We start from the raw sequence: 18,427 nt of genomic DNA on the forward strand, positions 1-18,427 counted from the left end.
TCGGGGCTCGCCGGGCGATCAACCTTTTTTCTCCTCTCCTCTTGCCTAACCTTCTGCTGCTCCTTCTGAGCTGTTGTGTAGAACTGAAGTTTCCCGCCGCGCATCCGTTCAAGTACCTGAATTCTGACAAAGAAATCAAGGTCAAATAATTCTGGTTTGGGGCAGCGGCTGGGTAGCTCTACATCCTCCTAGAAAACCAGGGTCCAATTGCACCTCAAGTAGGCTCCGAGAAGGTGGCAGACATTGAGGTGGCGGGCAGGGCGAGTGGTAATCTGATTGATCGAGTAAGCGATCCAGAAGCCAAGGTGCACCTTCCTTTGCTCCTTCATTCTCCATATAAAGTAGAGCTCCGCCAAGGTAATGATAACCATTGTGTTGGCTTGACCGAGGAGGTTGCACCCGAGGTAGACTTGGGCGAGGCGGAGGGCTGGATCAGCAATATGGGTTCCTCTGGACTCAGAGGCTTTAAAGTCTGGGGCACTTCCGTTGCACAAGGCCTTCCAGACGGCCTGCTGATCAAAATCCGGCTTCCTCTAAGAAAGGCCAATCTTGCGCCCGAACCACTCTCCTCTATGTAGAGTCCCATCCTCACGAAGTACTCGTTCAGTCTCATCTCCTGCGTGCGGCCGAACACCCTATAGGAGATACTCCTGGCCCCCAAGTCCATGCTTTCAGTAAACCGAAAGGTCGTGAAAAATTCCTTGGCCAGGGCTTCCGGTACGAAGGTCTTCTCAATCTTCAACAGCCAGTCTAAATCAATGCCAGTAATATACTCGGTAAATTTTACCTCAACCCGGATAGTTTCCAGGGCTGGCTGGTGGAGTTTCTCCCAGCCTTTAGCCACTTCTGGGTTGTCACCCTCTGGTGGACCTCCTCCTGCCACTTGGGGTTATCAAATTCCAGCATCTGCTGGAGGAGGTCCGTGGTCAATACCACAGTAGGTTTGAAATAGTCGGCGGTGGGGGGTGTTGCAGGCCTTCCTTGTTGCCTGTGGGATGTTCGGGTCCATCGGAGGTCCCCCCCCTCAGTTTCACTGCCCTCATCCCCCTCTTGTGGGGCGATAGGTTGGTCCGCGTCAGCAATCACAACGCCCTGGGTGGTAGGGCGCATCCTCTTAGGAGGAGGAAGAACACTCTTCCCCTTCCTCTTCTTCTCTCTCTCAGCCCTTACTTGGCTGTCCTCAATAGCCGCACTCTCCTCAACGCCCTCACCGGCCCCTTGGTTCTCCGGCTTCTCCTCATCCAACAGCCGCCGCACTACGCGAGGCCTCCGCTCCGGTTCCTCCTCCATCCTCATCAGATTGGCCCTCCTGGCCTCTATCTCCTCTATCATCCGCTCCATGTTCATCCGGTGCGTCCGGCGGCGCAGCGGCTACTCTTCCCTCTCCTCTGGCTCATTCTCCACTACTTGGTGGAAAACCTAGTCAGCCTCTCTGTCACGACCGCCCATACTAGGGGTATTATAAACAAGGAGATCGTGACCACGGGATAGCAATAAAGATAACATTTAAGGATGACAGTTCATAAGAAAGACTCAATTAGCTTAAAAGAAACTTAATGTCATAAATTCATTATCAATTAATGCAAAGACTTATAGCAAACGATTTTTCAAAGGAAGCGACGGGGCAAAATAAATATCAAAATCCAATTAACCTCCAAAAGAACAATTATTTTACTTTACGAAAACCCATTTTAGAGTAACGAAGTAAACAGCGGATTAACGTCTAAAAGGATTTGACATGCCAAAAAATAGTACGAAAAATAGAACTCTTGAGGCATAGGAAAAAAATATATAGCAGAGATTATGGAGGTTCGTCGATTTAAAGAAATTCCATACAAGATAGTCGGCTCATCGCCAGGGGCTCGAAAAGAAATTTGCCTCTCCTTGCATATGTTGCATCAAGAACTCGGAATATGTATCAAGAACTCAAAGTTTAACCAAACAGTCTTAACTTGGATATGAACCAATTTTGAATTGTAACAATTGGTTATGATCATCCCCACGGAGCTTGGAAGAACATAAGATAGGTCATGAATATGAGATGGAATCGAATTAAAGTCAATTCTCATAGTAGGCTACCAAACAAGATAATTCAGTTGTTTGGCAAAATTTGAAAGGTCCACATATCAATGGATAATGACTTATAGGGTTGAGAAAAAAAATGATCAGTTGTATGAGGATTGAGAAATGTAGGCAGTTGTCACAAAGCGGTACTGATCATGGTTCAACGAAAATCATAATGTGGAATAATATAATCACATCAATGGGTTCATATGTTTGTGAAAGGCAACCAAAGTCAAATGGGCTTTTGAAAAAAAATCAAGTGGATTAAGTTTGTTAAGGCAAGGTACAAAATATAGACTTTGTTTTGTAAAAAGAATGGTTCTATTATGGAAAGAATACATATAGTGGAACTGAACCAAAAAGAATTTCACTCTATGAGAAAGAACTTGACACAGACATGGTTACAAAATGAAAAGCTGAACAAAAGTTCAAAGAAGAATATCACATAGAAAACATGTCAGTGAAACGTGCCTATATTGAAGGACATGACTGCAAGCAGCCTTAGGAATGAAGTTCAATAGCAAAGGCTCACAAAGACAAAATATTGTTCGTATAAATAATAAGTCAAAGAAGACTACAATCAATCCAATTGTCCAAAGTTATGAAGGCAATACCACTTTCCAAGAATTGAAAGTGAGTTATGACTCAATGGAGGAAAAGAAATAATATACATCACTTGCAAGGGGTGAATGAAACAAGCTGTTATATAGACAAGGGCTCACGGTTATTTGAAAGGTCCTGAAAAATAACTTCTTAGAATCCAAGTAAGAACTGTTGATTAAATTAGTTTGTTATAGCTATTAAAGTCGCGCCACCTCGTTCATCTTTCGCAAGCCGAGACTGGTAACATCACTCTAAGAACTGTGGATTCCACGCTGGAATTCTTCGTGTCAATGCCACTAATAATGATAGTCGGAGTCCATATCTCATAAAGTTCTCTGCATGTCATAATGATTATCCTCGTAGGATATTGTTGTCATCCTCGTGCTCCTTAGCAGGGTATGAAGATCATCTCCATCGTGTTGCCACTTACGCAAGATTACACTATACTAATTTAAATCGCGTGTATGACCGCTCGTCGTTGCATGAAAATATCACTTAGTTTCAGCTCTTCTTGTCTCGCACCTTAACTTAAGGGTTTGCCTCAACTTTCATGTTCTCGTACGATTCATTGCTCAGAGAAGCAATAGTTAAGTTTTCAACTTAGAACTATGATTCGCGCGGTCAACTAGGCTTATATTTTAGGTACTCTAAGTTCACAACACAATTCGCCATCTCATAGATCATCATCTACCACAATTTACGTCATTCAAACCTCAAGATAAACACACAACATTTTCACATTCCATAGCAAAACACTTTCGAACTTCACAATTATATTCAAAACTTTTGAAACAAAATTTCTTTACACTTTCACACCTTCCCAAACAAAATTTCCCACATCTCAATTTTAAAGTAAAAGTTTTGACTCAAACTAAAACGTACTTCCGCATCAACTTTCATCACTCGTATAAAACACTCCATAAAATAACGCATCATACTTCGCACCTCATAACATACATAACATCACACTTCCATGGCTTAATTTTCCAAACGAAAAGGTAATTAAAATTTTTTTTAAACAATTCATAAACACAACATTTTCCATTGATCAAATAAATTTTCCCAAAAGAAAGAACTAACATGTTTTCATTTAAAGTTCAAAGATATTTTTTTTTTCTTTTAAAAAAAATTTCAACAACTTTCCACAACATAAATATTTTTTTCTCAATCAAACTCCACTAGAACAACTAGTCATTCATATTACAAAACATCAACCACAAAATCCTTTTTCTTTTTTTTTCTACGTATCAAACCATGCAAATCTTTCAAAACTCATAACACATTTGTATTCTAAACAAAACACTCATGCACTTCACATATATGTTTGAAACAACATTTTTAAATTACTCTTTTTTTTCTCAAAAAAAAATTTAACATACTCAAAACAACTCATTAACCTTCATCCTTCATGTAAAACACTCCATCATCCTATGTTCACATGCTCACGTCGTAGTACTTTCACACATATAACACATACTTAGTCATCATACTAATCTTGCTCATGCTCCATATAATCACACCATAATAAATACATAATCAACATACAACACGTGCTTAGATCATCTTGTCAATCATGCTCATACTTCACATAATCATACTATCACAACATAGTATTCACATATATAACACGTGCTTAAATTATCATGTCAATCATACTCATATTCCACATAATCATATCATCACAATTCATCTTCACGTATAACATTCATTCGCATGCATACACTTTCCAAAACATCATCATCATATCATCGTCAATTTCATGCATCGATCTCACATGCTTGCAACAACTTAAAACATACCTCACTTTCTTTGGTTGAGCGCGATGCTTTGGATGTTGAGCCTTCGTGACACTTCTAGTTTAAGGTTTACTATTCTAGACTTAAGGTGAAAGAAGACTCTCGGACCAGAGCGAAAGAACGAAGCTCTGATACCACTCTGTCACGACCGCCCATACTAGGGGTATTATAAACGAGGAGATCGTGACCACGGGATAGCAATAAAGACAACATTTAAGGACGGCAGTTCATAAGAAAGACTCAATTAGCTTAAAAGAAACTTAATGTCATAAATTCATTATCAATTAATGCAAAGACTTATAGCAAACGATTTTTCAAAGGAAGCGAATAGGCAAAATAAATATCAAAATCTAATTAACCTCCAAAAGAAAAATTATTTTACTTTACGAAAACTCATTTTAGAGTAACGAAGTAAACAGCAGATTAACGTCTAAAAGGATTTGACATGGTTGCTTGTGTTGTCCCTTTCCTTGGTTGGCTTGATCAACCCCTTCCACTTGGTTGATCCATTGAGGTTCAGAAGTTGACTTGATCAGATAGAGATGCTCCTCGGGGAAAGCGTCAGAGATGGCCCCTCCGTTGTCTTCTTGCAAAATTCGGCTCAAATGATCAGCCACTTTGTTCTCGCTTCCCTTTTTATCCACTGCTTCCCAATCAAACTCATGTAGTAGGAGTACCCGTCTGATCAATCTCGGCTTTGATTCCTTCTTCGCCAGCAGGTACTTGATGGCCGCGTGATCAGTATAGACTATCACTTTTGAGCCTAGCAGATAAGACCTGAACTTTTCAAAGGCGTAGACCACCGATAGCTTCTCCTTTTCGGTCGTGCCGTAATTCTTCTATGCTTGATTTAGAGTTTTAGAAGCATAGAAGATTACGTAACTCTTTCCTTCAATCTTCTGACCTAATACTGCCCCCCACAGCATAGTCACTGGCGTCGCACATCACCTCAAAGGGGTGACTCTAGTCGGGGGCTCGTATAATTGGAGAGCTTATCAATCTGTCCTTCAGCAGCTGGAACACGTCCTTGCAGGCATCAGAAAATTCAAACTCCACATCATTTTGGAGTAGTCTTGTCAGGGCTGGGCTATCTTTGCGAAATCTTTAATAAATATTCTATAAAACCCAGCATGTCCTAAAAAGGCTCTAATCTCCTTCTGGTTGGTGGGATATGGGAGTTTTGCAATGACCGCTATCTTCGCTTGGTCGACCTCTATTCCCCTGCTCAATACCACATGACCTAGGACAATTCCTTCGGTAACCATAAAATGACATTTTTCAAAGTTAAGAACCAAGTCCTTCTATCGGCATCTTTCCAATACTCTGTTCAGGCTGTACAGCCCTTGATCGAATGTATCTCCATAGACAGTAAAGTTGTCCATGAAGATTTCTATGCAGTCTTCCAATAAGTCAGAGAAGATGCTCATCAGGCATCTTTGGAAAGTGCTCGGGGCATTGCAGAGTCCAAAAGGCATTCTTCGATAAGCGTAAGTGCCGAAGGGACATGTAGAGGTGGTCCTCTCCTGGTCATTCGGATTCACTGCTATCTGGAAGTAACCACTGTATCCGTCCAGGAAGCTGAAATACTGTTTCCCTGCCAACTTCTCTAGCATTTGATCAATGAAGGGCAGCGGGAAATGATCTTTCTTCGTAGCTGCGTTCAGCTTCATGTAGTCTATGCACATTCTCCACCCAGTAACTGGCCTTGTTGGGATCAATTCGTTTTACTCATTCTTCACTACTTGGATCCCTCCTTTCTTGGGCACCATGTGTACTGGGCTGACCCAGATACTATCCGGAATGGAGTAAATGATCCCTATTGAGACCAACTTGACAATTTCCTTATGCACCTCTTCCCTCATGTTGGGGTTGAGCTTTCGTTGTTGGTCGCGGTGTGGTTTGGCTCCTTCCTCCAGTCGGATATGATGCATGCACAAGTTTGGGCTGATGCCTACCAAGTCTGTCAGCTTCCAACCGATAGCCTTCTAATTTCTCCTCAACACTTCCAACAATCTGTCTTCCTGCCCCTGGGTCAACTGACTATTGATGATGACAGGCTTTGTTTCTTCCTCCCCCAGGTAGGCATACTTTAGATGTGCTGGAAGGGGCTTCAACTCCTTCGCTGGTGTTGGCGTTTCTGCAGGCAGAGGATTTTCCTATGTTTCTCTTTTCATCGGCTTGCCTTGATCAAGCAGCTTCTCTAGGCTAGATACCTGAGCTTTCCCACTTGACCCAGTTGGTCTCGGGCGCTCACAAAAATCCATCATCGTTTTCATATGGCTTGGTTGTCCATTTCTCCGACTTTCATGGTTGCATACCACTCTGCAACTTCTTTCTCGACCCCTTCATCAGCAGCGGAGTCAGTGAACTGTCTTTTCAAGAATTCCTCCTCTAAGTACTCTTGTACTAAAGGCTCAGTCACATCTACTGAGTACACGTTCTCGCTATCGGCTGGTTTTTTCATGGCTTCATCGATGTTGAACGTGTACTGCTCTCCATTGAAGTCCAAGTTGATCATCCCATTACGGACGTCTATTATGGTACTGGCCGTAGACAGGAACGGCCTTCCCAATAGGAATCCATTGAAGTCCACTCGATTCCCTTGCTGCAGGCTCTGTCATCTTGATTACGACAAAATCGGCTAGGTATAGAAAGTTATCCACCTTCACGATCACGTCTTCTAGAATTCCCTCTGGGTAAATACATGATCTGTCGGCCAACTGTATTATTATATCAGTATCGACGAGCTTGGCCTCTCCCAGCTTCTTATAAATTGAGTATGGCAGAACATTAATCGACGCCCCGAGATCGCACATCACCTGCCACCTGGATATCTCCGATTGAAATTGGGAGCGTGAACATTCCCGGATCGGTCTTCTTTGAGGGGAGGTCGCTCCTCTGGATCACGGCAGAGACATTCTCCTCTGTAATTAGTCTTCCCTCCTCGTTGACCCTCCATGCCAGGTAGTCCTTGATGAATTTGCTAATCGGGGGCATTTTCAAGGCCGTCAAGAGCGGCACCTTAACCTCCACATCTTTGAACATACTCGCCACGTCAATCGTGGCATCTTTTTTCCTGGTCACCATTCCACGGTTTGGATATGGCTTGACCTTCTCTGCTTCCGCTCCTTGGCTTTCTTCTGAGGATTCACCTCCCACTTTCGCCTTGCCCTTGTCTTTCCCTTTTGCTTGGTCAGAGGAACTAGACTCTCCTTTTTCATTATGGCTCTGTCCGAGTATACACATTGGAGGCACCCAGGGCTTTGATATTCTTTCCCCGATCTCAGGGACACTTCACTGATGTTTTCACGACCAGGTGGCTGCACATTGGCAGGGATTTTTCCATCATTGCCCCTTAGCTCTCTCAGCAACATCGCAACTTGAGACAGTTGCTTCGTGAGCATATCCAACGCTGCTCTTTGCTCCTTCTGAGCCTCCTGAATTTCCCGCATCGCATCATTGGGATGGTGCGGGACTATCATATCTTCTTGACCTTCGTTGGGGTGCTGATTATATCGTTGATTCGGTGGCCCCCACCGTGGTTGGGCTGTGGATAGTTGGGCTGCCCAGAGTGCTCTTGCTGGTATTGCGGCTGGTTGTGCTGTTGGTTGCCTCTCTGGTGTGGCGGGACATAACTCACCATCTGGTTGTTCGGTTTCCTTCACTCATTGCTTGTTTGGGGGCCTTGATTTCTGTACCCCTAGTTCCTTCATTCTGTTTGCTTGACCAGTTGCGTTGTCCTCCACTGGATCAGTTCCCTTGAGGTCCACTTGACCAACTTACCTGACCTCCCTGCATTCGGTTTCCTCCGTTGTTGGATCTTTCTTGGTTCAGAGCGGCCCAGATGGGCTGCCCTTCAGAGGATTGTATCTGCTGTGTCAGTGGTTGAGGCAGATGGCTTTGATTCTGATCAGTCCACCTAAAATTGGGGTGGTCTCTCCACGGGGCGTCCCTTTGCTTCCCCTGGATCCAGCTGCCATTTGCATTCAGTGGCCGACAGCATTCACCTGAGGTTGCGGCTCCACTTCAGGAGGAAACTCGCAATAATAATAGTGGTTCTCTTCGGGCGGGGGCGGTGGCGGCAGCGGCACATATTGATTTTCCTTTGGTGCAGGTGGTGGGGGCGCTCTAGACTTCTCGACTGCCTCCAGCAGCTTCTTCTCCATTTGCTCGAATCGAGCCTCCAACTTCTCATCACTGCGCTCCTCTGCTGCGTGCGCTGCACCTCTTCTGTACTGGCCCCGAGATGTCTCGTACGATCACTTGGCTTCGATCAACCTCTCTAGTATACTCTTTGCTTGGCTGAATGGGGTTTTTGAGAAATCCCCTTGAGCTGCTAGGTTGAGATCGTTCTTGCTATCCACTGTGAGTCCGCCGTAAAAGGTGGAGTAGATCTCCCTCTCTCCCATCTTGTGGTTGGGGCATGCTTCGAACAGCCATTGGAATCTATCCCAGTACTGGCCGAGGGGCTCATCGTACTCCTGTCTAGCTTCTGTAATCTCCCGTTTAAGGGCACTCGTCTTCGATGCTGGGAAGAAGCGATCTAAGAATATCATGCGAACTGTGCCCAGGTTCTGATTGACCCTTCTGGCAATCTCGAAAGCCATACTCCCGCATCGCCTTTTAAGACAAAGGGAATAGCCTTCAGCCTATAATCTTCGGATGTGGATCCAGCTTGCACGGGCTGAATATCACAGTATCTGCAGAATTCTTCCAGAAAGGCGTATGGACACTCCTTCGAAAGGCCATAGAAATTGGACAAAACTGCCAGCACTCCTGATTTGATTGCGATGGTCCACATCCCAGGAGTAATGGCAATGGCATGAGTGGGCTCCTTCCCGTCATGAGCGTGCAGAGAGCTAATTCCTGAGTCATTGTCGACGAGGGCCATCTTTGCTTTTGCTTGTTCAAGTGGTGGTAGCTGGGGTGGTGCGTTCCGTTCTCCTTCTTGTTCGCTGGTCAGTTGATCAGCGGCTGTTGCTGCTGCTAGTACGGCTCTGTATCGTGTGGTAACAACACCGGCTTCCTGGACTCTCCAATGAGCGTTAGTGTCTTTGTATATATGAGGATGATTCCAGTGTCCACCGCGTTGGTACCTTCTCATAAAAGGAAAGAAAAACTGAGAAAAGAAAGAAACAAAAACTATTTACACCTATGCACTTCACACAAATATAAAATAACACCATGCTTCCCCGGCAACGGCGCCATTTTGGTCGGGCCTCGAAAGAGTCGGATTGGATTGATCAAGTTATATGGAAGATAACCGACCGGATGGATCAGTTAGCAAATGTCGTTGCCACTTGATCAAGGCGTCTCACTCTCGCTCGCCGCCAATGTAATTTATAACTCCCAAACTCGCACAACTTTAACAGTAAGCCGGCAAGTATGGGGTCGATCCCACAGAGAAACCGGTGTATCGAGTGTGTGAGTAGTGAACAGGGTTCGGCTGCTGCCACGCTTTAGTTTTGGGAGTTTTTAACTACTGGATTTACGCTAGGCAGAAAGTAACTAACTACTTGATCAAGGAGACTTCATGCTGACAAAACTCATGGATCAAGTAAACGACAGGCTGAAATGAAAACTAACTACCTAGTCATGCTATGAAACTGCGAAAACATCTTGACATTCAACATAATAAAAACACTGGATCAGATACTCAAAAGCGAAACTGAAATGGAACAGTAAACGCGATGACGAAAACGAAACAACTCTAATTTTATATTCAAAACTCAGAGAAGTACAACGAACACACAGAATACGAAAAAGATTGTTTCTTTAACTACAGAATTAGACTAAGCTAATAACTTCGTAAAATAAGAAAGCGAGGAAGGCCGAGAGTGTTCTCGGTCGAAAGCTTGAGATAACACTGAACAAATATTCAGTATTCTGTCGCGCTCCCTTTCGGGCTCTCTCTCTCTCTAACTAACCATTACTCTAACTAAGCTAACTTTGGGCCTGGAAGCTAAACTAAGGAAATGAAAACTACACTTCTAAAAAAGGAAGCTCCTCATTGTGGTGGCACATCGTCTATTTATAGGCACTTCACACAATCTCCAGCTGGATAACGATCTTGGCAGAGGATATTCGCTCACGCTGTGATCGAGCGACTCATCGATTGATACGTGCCTTTCTTCTTGAATGACATCGTTCCTCAAAACAGAATGATGGCTCATCTTTGTCCTTGCGTCTCATGTATCAACACGTGTCCCCTTCTAGAACATCGTCATTGCTAACAAATTGATGACCACCATCCAGCTCATTAGCCTCACGTGTCCTTCTTCTAGAAACCAGTGGTCTCCGCCTAACTGCTTGATCACCCCCTTTGATCAGTTCAGCCGATTTTTTGTCTTTTTTCGCCCTTTGTTCCTGCTTGATCATCTTGGCCTTGTTGCCTTGGTCAAACGGCATTGCTGCACAATTAACACTTGCTTTGTGCGATAAACTGATCAAGTAGCATACATTTTACCCCTAAACCGATGCATGAAATAGGCCTTATCACAAGTGCTGCTCTTGAATCACACACACTCTTAAACATTATTGAAATTTTGGTCTCCATTTCATCGAAAGAAAACATATGATGAAGCTTGAGATTAACAACCTCCTTTTGTATTCATAATTTGAGTTTTAATAGATTTGGAATTAATGAATGATATATCTCACTTAATAGATTATAGCTATCTCCAAGGGGATAAATATATTAAAAATGTATATTATCTATTTATCTTCTCAAAAAGTGAAATATATCTTTTTAAAAAGTAATAAATTTCATTGGGATAAAATATATTAAGAGGTTAATTATTTTCTAATATAAAAAAAATACAAGATGCATTTCAAAATATAAAAATATAATACCTTCTCAAGTACTTTCTCCCTTCTAAAAATTTTTCATGAAAAAATAGGCATTATGATAGTTATAAGATTTTACCTCTTTATTGATGGAGAAGTAAAAATACCTCTTTAAAATGCGAAAAGGTTATGGTTCCGAACTGAAACCGTGAGTTTAAATAAAATCGAAACCGTCATTTTTGGAACCGTGGGTTCAAGTTCCAAAATTCTGAAACTAAAACCGTGCTGGAACTGTCGGTTCCGAGCGGTTCCAAACCGGAACTGTGAAAAACCGCCCAAAAACCGTAAATTCAAACCAAAACTTCAAAAAAACGCCATCGGTTTGGAATCGAACCGAACCACGAAAAACCACCAATTCAGAACTGAAACCAAAATCGGTGATTTTCGAACCGGAATCGTAACCGGGAAATACGCTCAAGGTCGGTTACGATTTGAGATTTTTCGGAACCAAACCGGCGTTTCGGAACCTTGGGCATGTCTACATACCGCATACCGCCGAAAACTGCAGTATGACAAAATATCATACTGATACAACCGAATTTTCGGTATACCTGCGGTACACCAAAAATTTGGTATGGTTAATTTTTGATACTGTACCTTACCGTTATTGCGGTATGCCGCACTTTTACAGTATACCGAAGTACGGTACGGAATATGGTATTACCGTTATGCAAAAAAAATCCATTACATACACAAAATATTTAAAAGTAAGATTTTCGGATATTTTTTCTTTTGAATTCTATTTTATATATAAATATATTAAATATAATATAATATTTATATAATATTTCAACATATACCGATTTTTTAGTACGCAACAAGGATTCGGTATACCGCGGTATATCGCGGTATGTAAAAATTTGATAACGTTATTGTATCAAAAGATTTCGGTACAGTATTATATCGTACCAAAAATTGCGGTATACCGAAAAATCGGTATTTTCGGTTTGGTATAATAAGTGCGATATTTCGATATTTTTCCCCACCCTAATCTATAGCCTATTACTTATCTAATTAAGGAAAACGAAAGAAATATTTTGATAGAAAATAAAGTGAATGAAATAAATTATTAAGTTTAAACTAAGGAAAGAATTGAAATCAACTTTTAAAAAGAAAACACATGAATTCCATAGATGAATTAAAGAAATATGTTTCTTGATGGCATGAATTCTTTGATAGTACTAATAGATAGTACTTGATTTGAATCTAAGTATTCAACATCATATAATACAACGTTGTGCCATGGATTTATTGGGGTCTGAAATATATTTATTTATGACATTAATAAATGAATTAAAGAAATATGTTTATTGATGACATGAATTCTTTGATAGTACTAATAGATAGTACCGGATTTGAATCTAAGTATTGAACATCATATAATACAACGTTGTGCCATGGGTTTATTGGGGTCTGAAATATATTTATTTATGACATGAATTCTTCGATAGTACTAATAGATAGTACCTTATTTGAATTTAAGTGTTGAACATCATATAATACAACATTGTGCCATTGGTTTATTGGGACTGAAGGTATGACAAGGAGCCAAGCCAGACTGAAGTCTGATTCAAATAGTAACATGCCAATACGAATAAAGTTAAATTCTCTCCTCTAAGGCCATCATTATCTTCATCTTTGAAAGAGCTTCAAGTGTGGGCTTTGCACGCCTCAATCAGAGTCTAGACGAAAGAGTTATGGCCGTTGTACGGAGACTACGCAGATTAGTGCAAAACCAGCGACTCTTTGGCTTTTCACTGAGTCCAGAATAGTCACAGCGAGTCAATGGGATGGCCAGGCGCAATTTTTGATATTTTTTCACCTTTTTTTTCCCTTAATATTTTTGATGAGGGACTTTGTTGAATTTTGAATTGTAAGCCTCCTTTGTGAGCTTCCTTCTTTGTGTATTCATAGGATAGTGCTTGCATAGATGAAAGTAGCCTAAGGTTGTCCTCATCCTTTTTGTGGGAGGTCTTCCGTCTCAAGGACAGTGCCTCCCTCAATACACTTTCTTTCCTTGCTAAAATATTATAAAAAATAATGGATATTTGAGCATAGAAGTGGTTCATAGATAAAAGAGGGAACGATTATGAAGTCATCTTCCTAAACCCCTAACTAGTTCAAGCTCCAATTTTACATGCCTTGATAGACAAATTGATGTCAACCCAACGCACGGCTTAAAATTTCAATTGGAGCAGCAGCCAGTTTTTTGGTTAACGGGTTGTCCTCTAATCTGCACGCTTGGAGGTCGAACATTATTCATTGCTGGTTGACTCGCCATCCTTGAAGTCGATACCAAACAAATTTCAGTAGATATAGAAGTGTTTCGATAAATTCATGATTAGCAGAATAAAGACATGGTTGCACAGAGCATTTCAAAGTTTTTCGAAGATGAAAATGTATACCTGTTCTTGATGGAAGCAGACATAGCCATGAAAGCCTGCTCCACATTAGTAGCATTCTTAGCACTTGTTTCCATGAATGGTATCCCAATTTCGTCAGCAAATGCCTGAAATTGAATAACGGTATTTAATAAACACTACTCAATCTCATGGACAGAACAACAACAATCTTGTATGACTTTTATTATTGTCTCAAATGGTTTGTATCTACACATTTAATTCGAGCTACCATCATGTTCAAATAAGCGAGTGTGATGCAGATTAAAAAATTTTACCTGGGCTGTCTCCGTGGAGACAACTTTCTGGGAGGTGAGATCACACTTGTTTCCAACAAGAAGCTTATTAACACTGTCACTTGCATATCGATCTATTTCATTCAACCATTGTTTCACATTGTTGAAACTTTCTTGATCAGTCACGTCATAAACTACCTGGTAAGTGTGACCATTACAACGGATGAATTGATTTCACAACGACACTGGTTAATTAATTAAACACATGGATCGAACTGGCACTTACAATGATACCATGAGCACCACGGTAGTAACTGCTAGTGATTGTCCTAAAACGTTCTTGTCCAGCTGTATCCCACTGCCCAAAGGAATACATGGTTGGTGATTATACCCATCCAATGCAGGTTGGTAATCCAGAGTTGAGTTCCAGATACTTACTATTTGGAGCTTAATCGTTTTTCCATCCTGCTCCACTGTGCGTATTTTCTACATCATAGAATAATACTTGTACATTAATGTGAAAAATATATAAGACCACCGCGTTAACGTGAAATCAAAACAATCACTTACAAAGTCTACACCAATGGTACTAATGTAACTCTCAAGATATGAGTCATCCTGCATAAAAAGGTAAGAAGATGAGAAAAGAAAGTTAACATTATCCCGTCTATCCTAAGAGACATTGTAGTGCAACTAGCTAAAATCAGAGGTAACAGAAAGAAAAACTATGAATCGATTGCAATGGTTGCACTCATGATAAATTTGATTATTTAATTTTGCCTATGCAATTACATGCAGAAGGACGAAATGAAGTATCTCGATTCTGACATGTTGGCAGCTGGCATCCTATTAGAGTCCAGTCCTGTTAGTTAGAAACAAGGAATGGACTTTTAAAGGCGATTCTGTGGGGACTATCGCGAACATCACAAACACACAGTTCTTGACAAGGACCCAATTCCTGACATTCAGGAGCTCCTATACGAGTTGTACGACACACATTGGTTCAGCCAATTGGATTTGTGCGCTGGGTATCATCAGATTCAGGTGACCCACTCTAACCTACTTCACAAATAGGTCAGATCGAAAGGTGTATAATCCGGATGCAACATAACCAAGGATTCAGTGATAGACGTAAGGTGTATACAATAAATAACATCGAGTTGAGGGTATACGTAAGAAATTCCTTACGGGTCCATCTAGAGCGAATGCGCTCTGGTCGAATGGCGGCATTATTTGACCATTGATGTCAACGTGTAATTATAACCCATGCATCAGTGACTGAATAAATCTACATGCTTAACAAGTCCTGACCTAGACCAGGTCAGGTCAGGTCAGATCAGGGGGAAAAACTCTATAACGCATGGACAGGATGGGGAAGTGTTTTGTCGAAGGAGTGATGAGTAAAAAGCTACTTGCGGCATTACTTAACTATAACTGTTGACATGAATGTGATATAATGCATCAATGACTAAATAACGTGCACATGCTTAACAAGTCTAGACCACCGATCAGGTCGTTTGTTTTTATTAATCTTTTCTTTTAAAGTTTTCAGCTTGATATGCCCAATACCTCGGTTAGCTTTGATCTACCAACCAACCAAACATCTTTTAGACAATCTCAAAGAGAAAGAGATTTAGAACTTGCAACTCCCGTCGGTTTTCAGTTTGATCTTTACAATACCTCGGTCAGCCAAGAGCCTTTGATCAACCAAACAACCAAACATCTTTACTATAAACTCAGAGAGCCAGAGATATTTAGAACTTACAACTCCGTGTGGATAGGCCCTATGTTTATCACTGGCTATATTTAAGGAGTATATATAACCTTCGGCCGTTTATAAATTTAAAACAAGTTCTCGTTCTGACCTGGTCAGGAGGTCTTTTTAGTCCTCTTATATAGAACGAAACAAAATATGCTAGGAAAAGTGTTTCAGCATTTTAAGCTCAATTTTACCAAGGAAAACTACCAAATAGGAAACACCAAATTTCGTTAGAAGTAGACTGAACCGAACCGAATTAACTTAACAATATTTTTTTTTAATTTCAATTCACCTTTTCTTTAATTTTGTTTTACAAAAAAACCCATAATTTTTTAATTAGTTTAGATTTATGTGTAAATATATATATATATATTCATTTCATTGAATATTTTATGCATATACTAATTCTTTTTTAGTTATTTATTTTATGCAAAATGAAAAATACAACTTTTGAAATAAGGATTGAAAGTTAAATTATACTCACTAATATAATACTTCCTCCGTCCCGTCCCATCCCATCATTGTTGAAGCATAATATTTAGTGAGTTAAGTGGAATGTGAATAAAGTAGATAAATAGAGAGAATAAAGTAAGAGAGAAAATAAAGTATGAGAGCATAAAGTAAGAGATATTAAATATGAGAATAACTGCCGATGACGATGACGGGGACGACAAACAACAAGGAAAACAAACATGTCAAAAGACGAGCATAGCATGGAGTTGGGTTCGAGGTTACTAGAGGAGTTACTATGGAAAGATAATCGGGGGAAACATGAGAATTGGGGAAGACATGGGGTGGAGGCTTGATCGATGGGTGGGGATGACGGTGGGACTGGACTGGGGTGAATATAGTTTTCTTTTTGACATTTCATTAAGGGCAATTATGTCTTTTTACATGAATAGTGGATACTGGTTATAAAGGTGGGTATAATTTGCTTATACTATATCAAATAGGATATTTCTTATGACTGCCTCATTTTATTTCGGTCTACTACGTAGGAAAAATACGAAATTGGCCAAAAAACTGACTTTTTTTGTTAAAATTTAACCAAACCAAAAGCTTAAAAACTGAACCGTACTAACCAAAATGTGTTGGTTGAAAATGTTACGTTTTTACAATTTTGTGCAGGCCTGCAGGGTTCCTATTCATAGCTACTATGTGTATTTAGGCCAAACCTTTGCAGCAATGATATTCTTATGCACATGGTATAGCTTACAGATATGGAACTTTACATTCCAAACTAACAACCAAATCTCACTCAGTTCTAAATTTTAAGAAGAGAGTCTACCTTTTATATTGTGAATAAAGTACGAAAAGCATTTCTAACGGAAAATATCATCATCCACTAGTTGGCCATGGATACGGAAAAAAAAAACAGAACCAGTGCTATAGTAACAGTTTTACACCATCAAACACTAAACTCAGTAATCCATGACCATGAGATATTCTAACTGGTAGAAATAAATGAACAATATGTTACACAAGTCAGTTCAGTATCACAAAAGAACTTACAGCAAACCTCAGAAGAAGGCATGACTTCCCTACGCCGGAATCTCCGATTAGCAGAAGCTTAAATAGGTAGTCGCTGAGATAAAAATTTACAAAATTGAGATTAAGAGAAGCACCTCTGCAAGAAGAAAATTATTATTCCATGGTCTAACCAGAGAAATCCAAGTCTCCTTAGTTCATGATTTAGGAATTAAGAGAGCCAAAAGATTTTAATTTCCATAATATATTTCAGATCACATAAGCATAAAACATAGCAACGAGAATTAGAGTAATCAGATTCTATAACAATGTATTAATTTCCAATATAAAAGACAATCACAATGTAAAATGTGAAATATATAGTTCCATGAATATCATCGGAAGAAAAAGACAGATGGCTCCAAAATCTACTCTTTCCGAAACACGGTTAAATGAAATACAAATACGCCTTGCAAACACACAATCAAGATCAGTGCGGGGGTGATCAGGTGAATCATTCAGCTGATTTAGGTCAGAAAAATAGTGATGATCATCATAGAAACCAACCAAAATCGAAGAACATAGGGTAATTTGGTGAAGTGATTAAAACTATAAATTCGAGAGAGAAGGCTTACTATTCAGGATTCATGGCCGGCGTTAAATGCTGAATGGTGATACGAATGAGATGATCGGAGTGAGAATGAATGGGAAATTTCAATTTTCCCGGCACCGATTCTATAAAGAGGGAGTTTCAGAGTTGGGATGAGAATGAAGCCTAAAATGTCGCTTTTAAGGTGGGGTGGGGGGCATGACGTGGCAACCGTAGAAGTAGACATGCACAAACCGAACCAGACCGCTTGTTAACCGGCAGTTCGGAACCGCCGCTTCATGAACCGGAACCGGCACCGGCGGTTCGGCGATTCAAGCGGGCCGGTTCAGGTTCGGGAATATCGTGAACCGTAACTGGCAGTTCAACGGTGGGATTCCGTCTAGGTGTGCAGAAAAACCGGCAGTTTCTGACGTAAACCGTCGGTTTTCGTCAGAAACCCCCGGTTTGAACCACTGGTTTCCGACGGTTCAGGTGCTTTTTCAGGTGGCAGAGCATAGGTGGCAGTGTATAGGCCTGAAAACCGGTCAGAAACCGCCGGTTTTGGACTGAACCTCCGGTTCAGGCGGTAAACCGGCCGAATTTGAAATTTGAATTTTTTTTTATTTCTTCCAATTTTACTCCTATGAATACCCTTCTTCCCTCATCAT

The 18,427-nt window shown here is 40.8% G+C and overlaps 1 protein-coding gene across 1 annotated transcript; it reads right to left on the bottom strand.

The window, feature by feature from the left end:
• Positions 1–13,321: 13,321 nt before the first annotated feature.
• Positions 13,322–17,944, bottom strand: LOC121797346 (GTP-binding protein YPTM2-like). The gene is made up of 8 exons (XM_042196102.1): positions 17,806–17,944; positions 17,216–17,288; positions 14,515–14,562; positions 14,383–14,430; positions 14,231–14,302; positions 13,987–14,142; positions 13,715–13,818; positions 13,322–13,591 (listed from the first exon to the last, which is right to left on the bottom strand). Exons 1-8 carry the CDS (start codon positions 17,817–17,819, stop codon positions 13,495–13,497), a joined length of 612 nt encoding a protein of 203 aa, XP_042052036.1. The 5' UTR covers positions 17,820–17,944; the 3' UTR covers positions 13,322–13,494.
• Positions 17,945–18,427: the final 483 nt, after the last annotated feature.

The sequence above is a fragment of the Salvia splendens genome, chromosome 3 (assembly GCF_004379255.2).
Source record: "Salvia splendens isolate huo1 chromosome 3, SspV2, whole genome shotgun sequence".
Taxonomy (NCBI): Eukaryota; Viridiplantae; Streptophyta; class Magnoliopsida; order Lamiales; family Lamiaceae; genus Salvia; species Salvia splendens.

Bases quoted from the DNA above. Each gene is read 5' to 3' on its own strand.
- LOC121797346 (XM_042196102.1), bottom strand. The intron at 14,431-14,514 runs GTAAGTGATTGT...TCTATGATGTAG, and splicing joins GTACCATTGGTGTAGACTTT to AAAATACGCACAGTGGAGCA. The intron at 13,819-13,986 runs GTAAAATTTTTT...ATTCAATTTCAG, and splicing joins TCTCCACGGAGACAGCCCAG to GCATTTGCTGACGAAATTGG.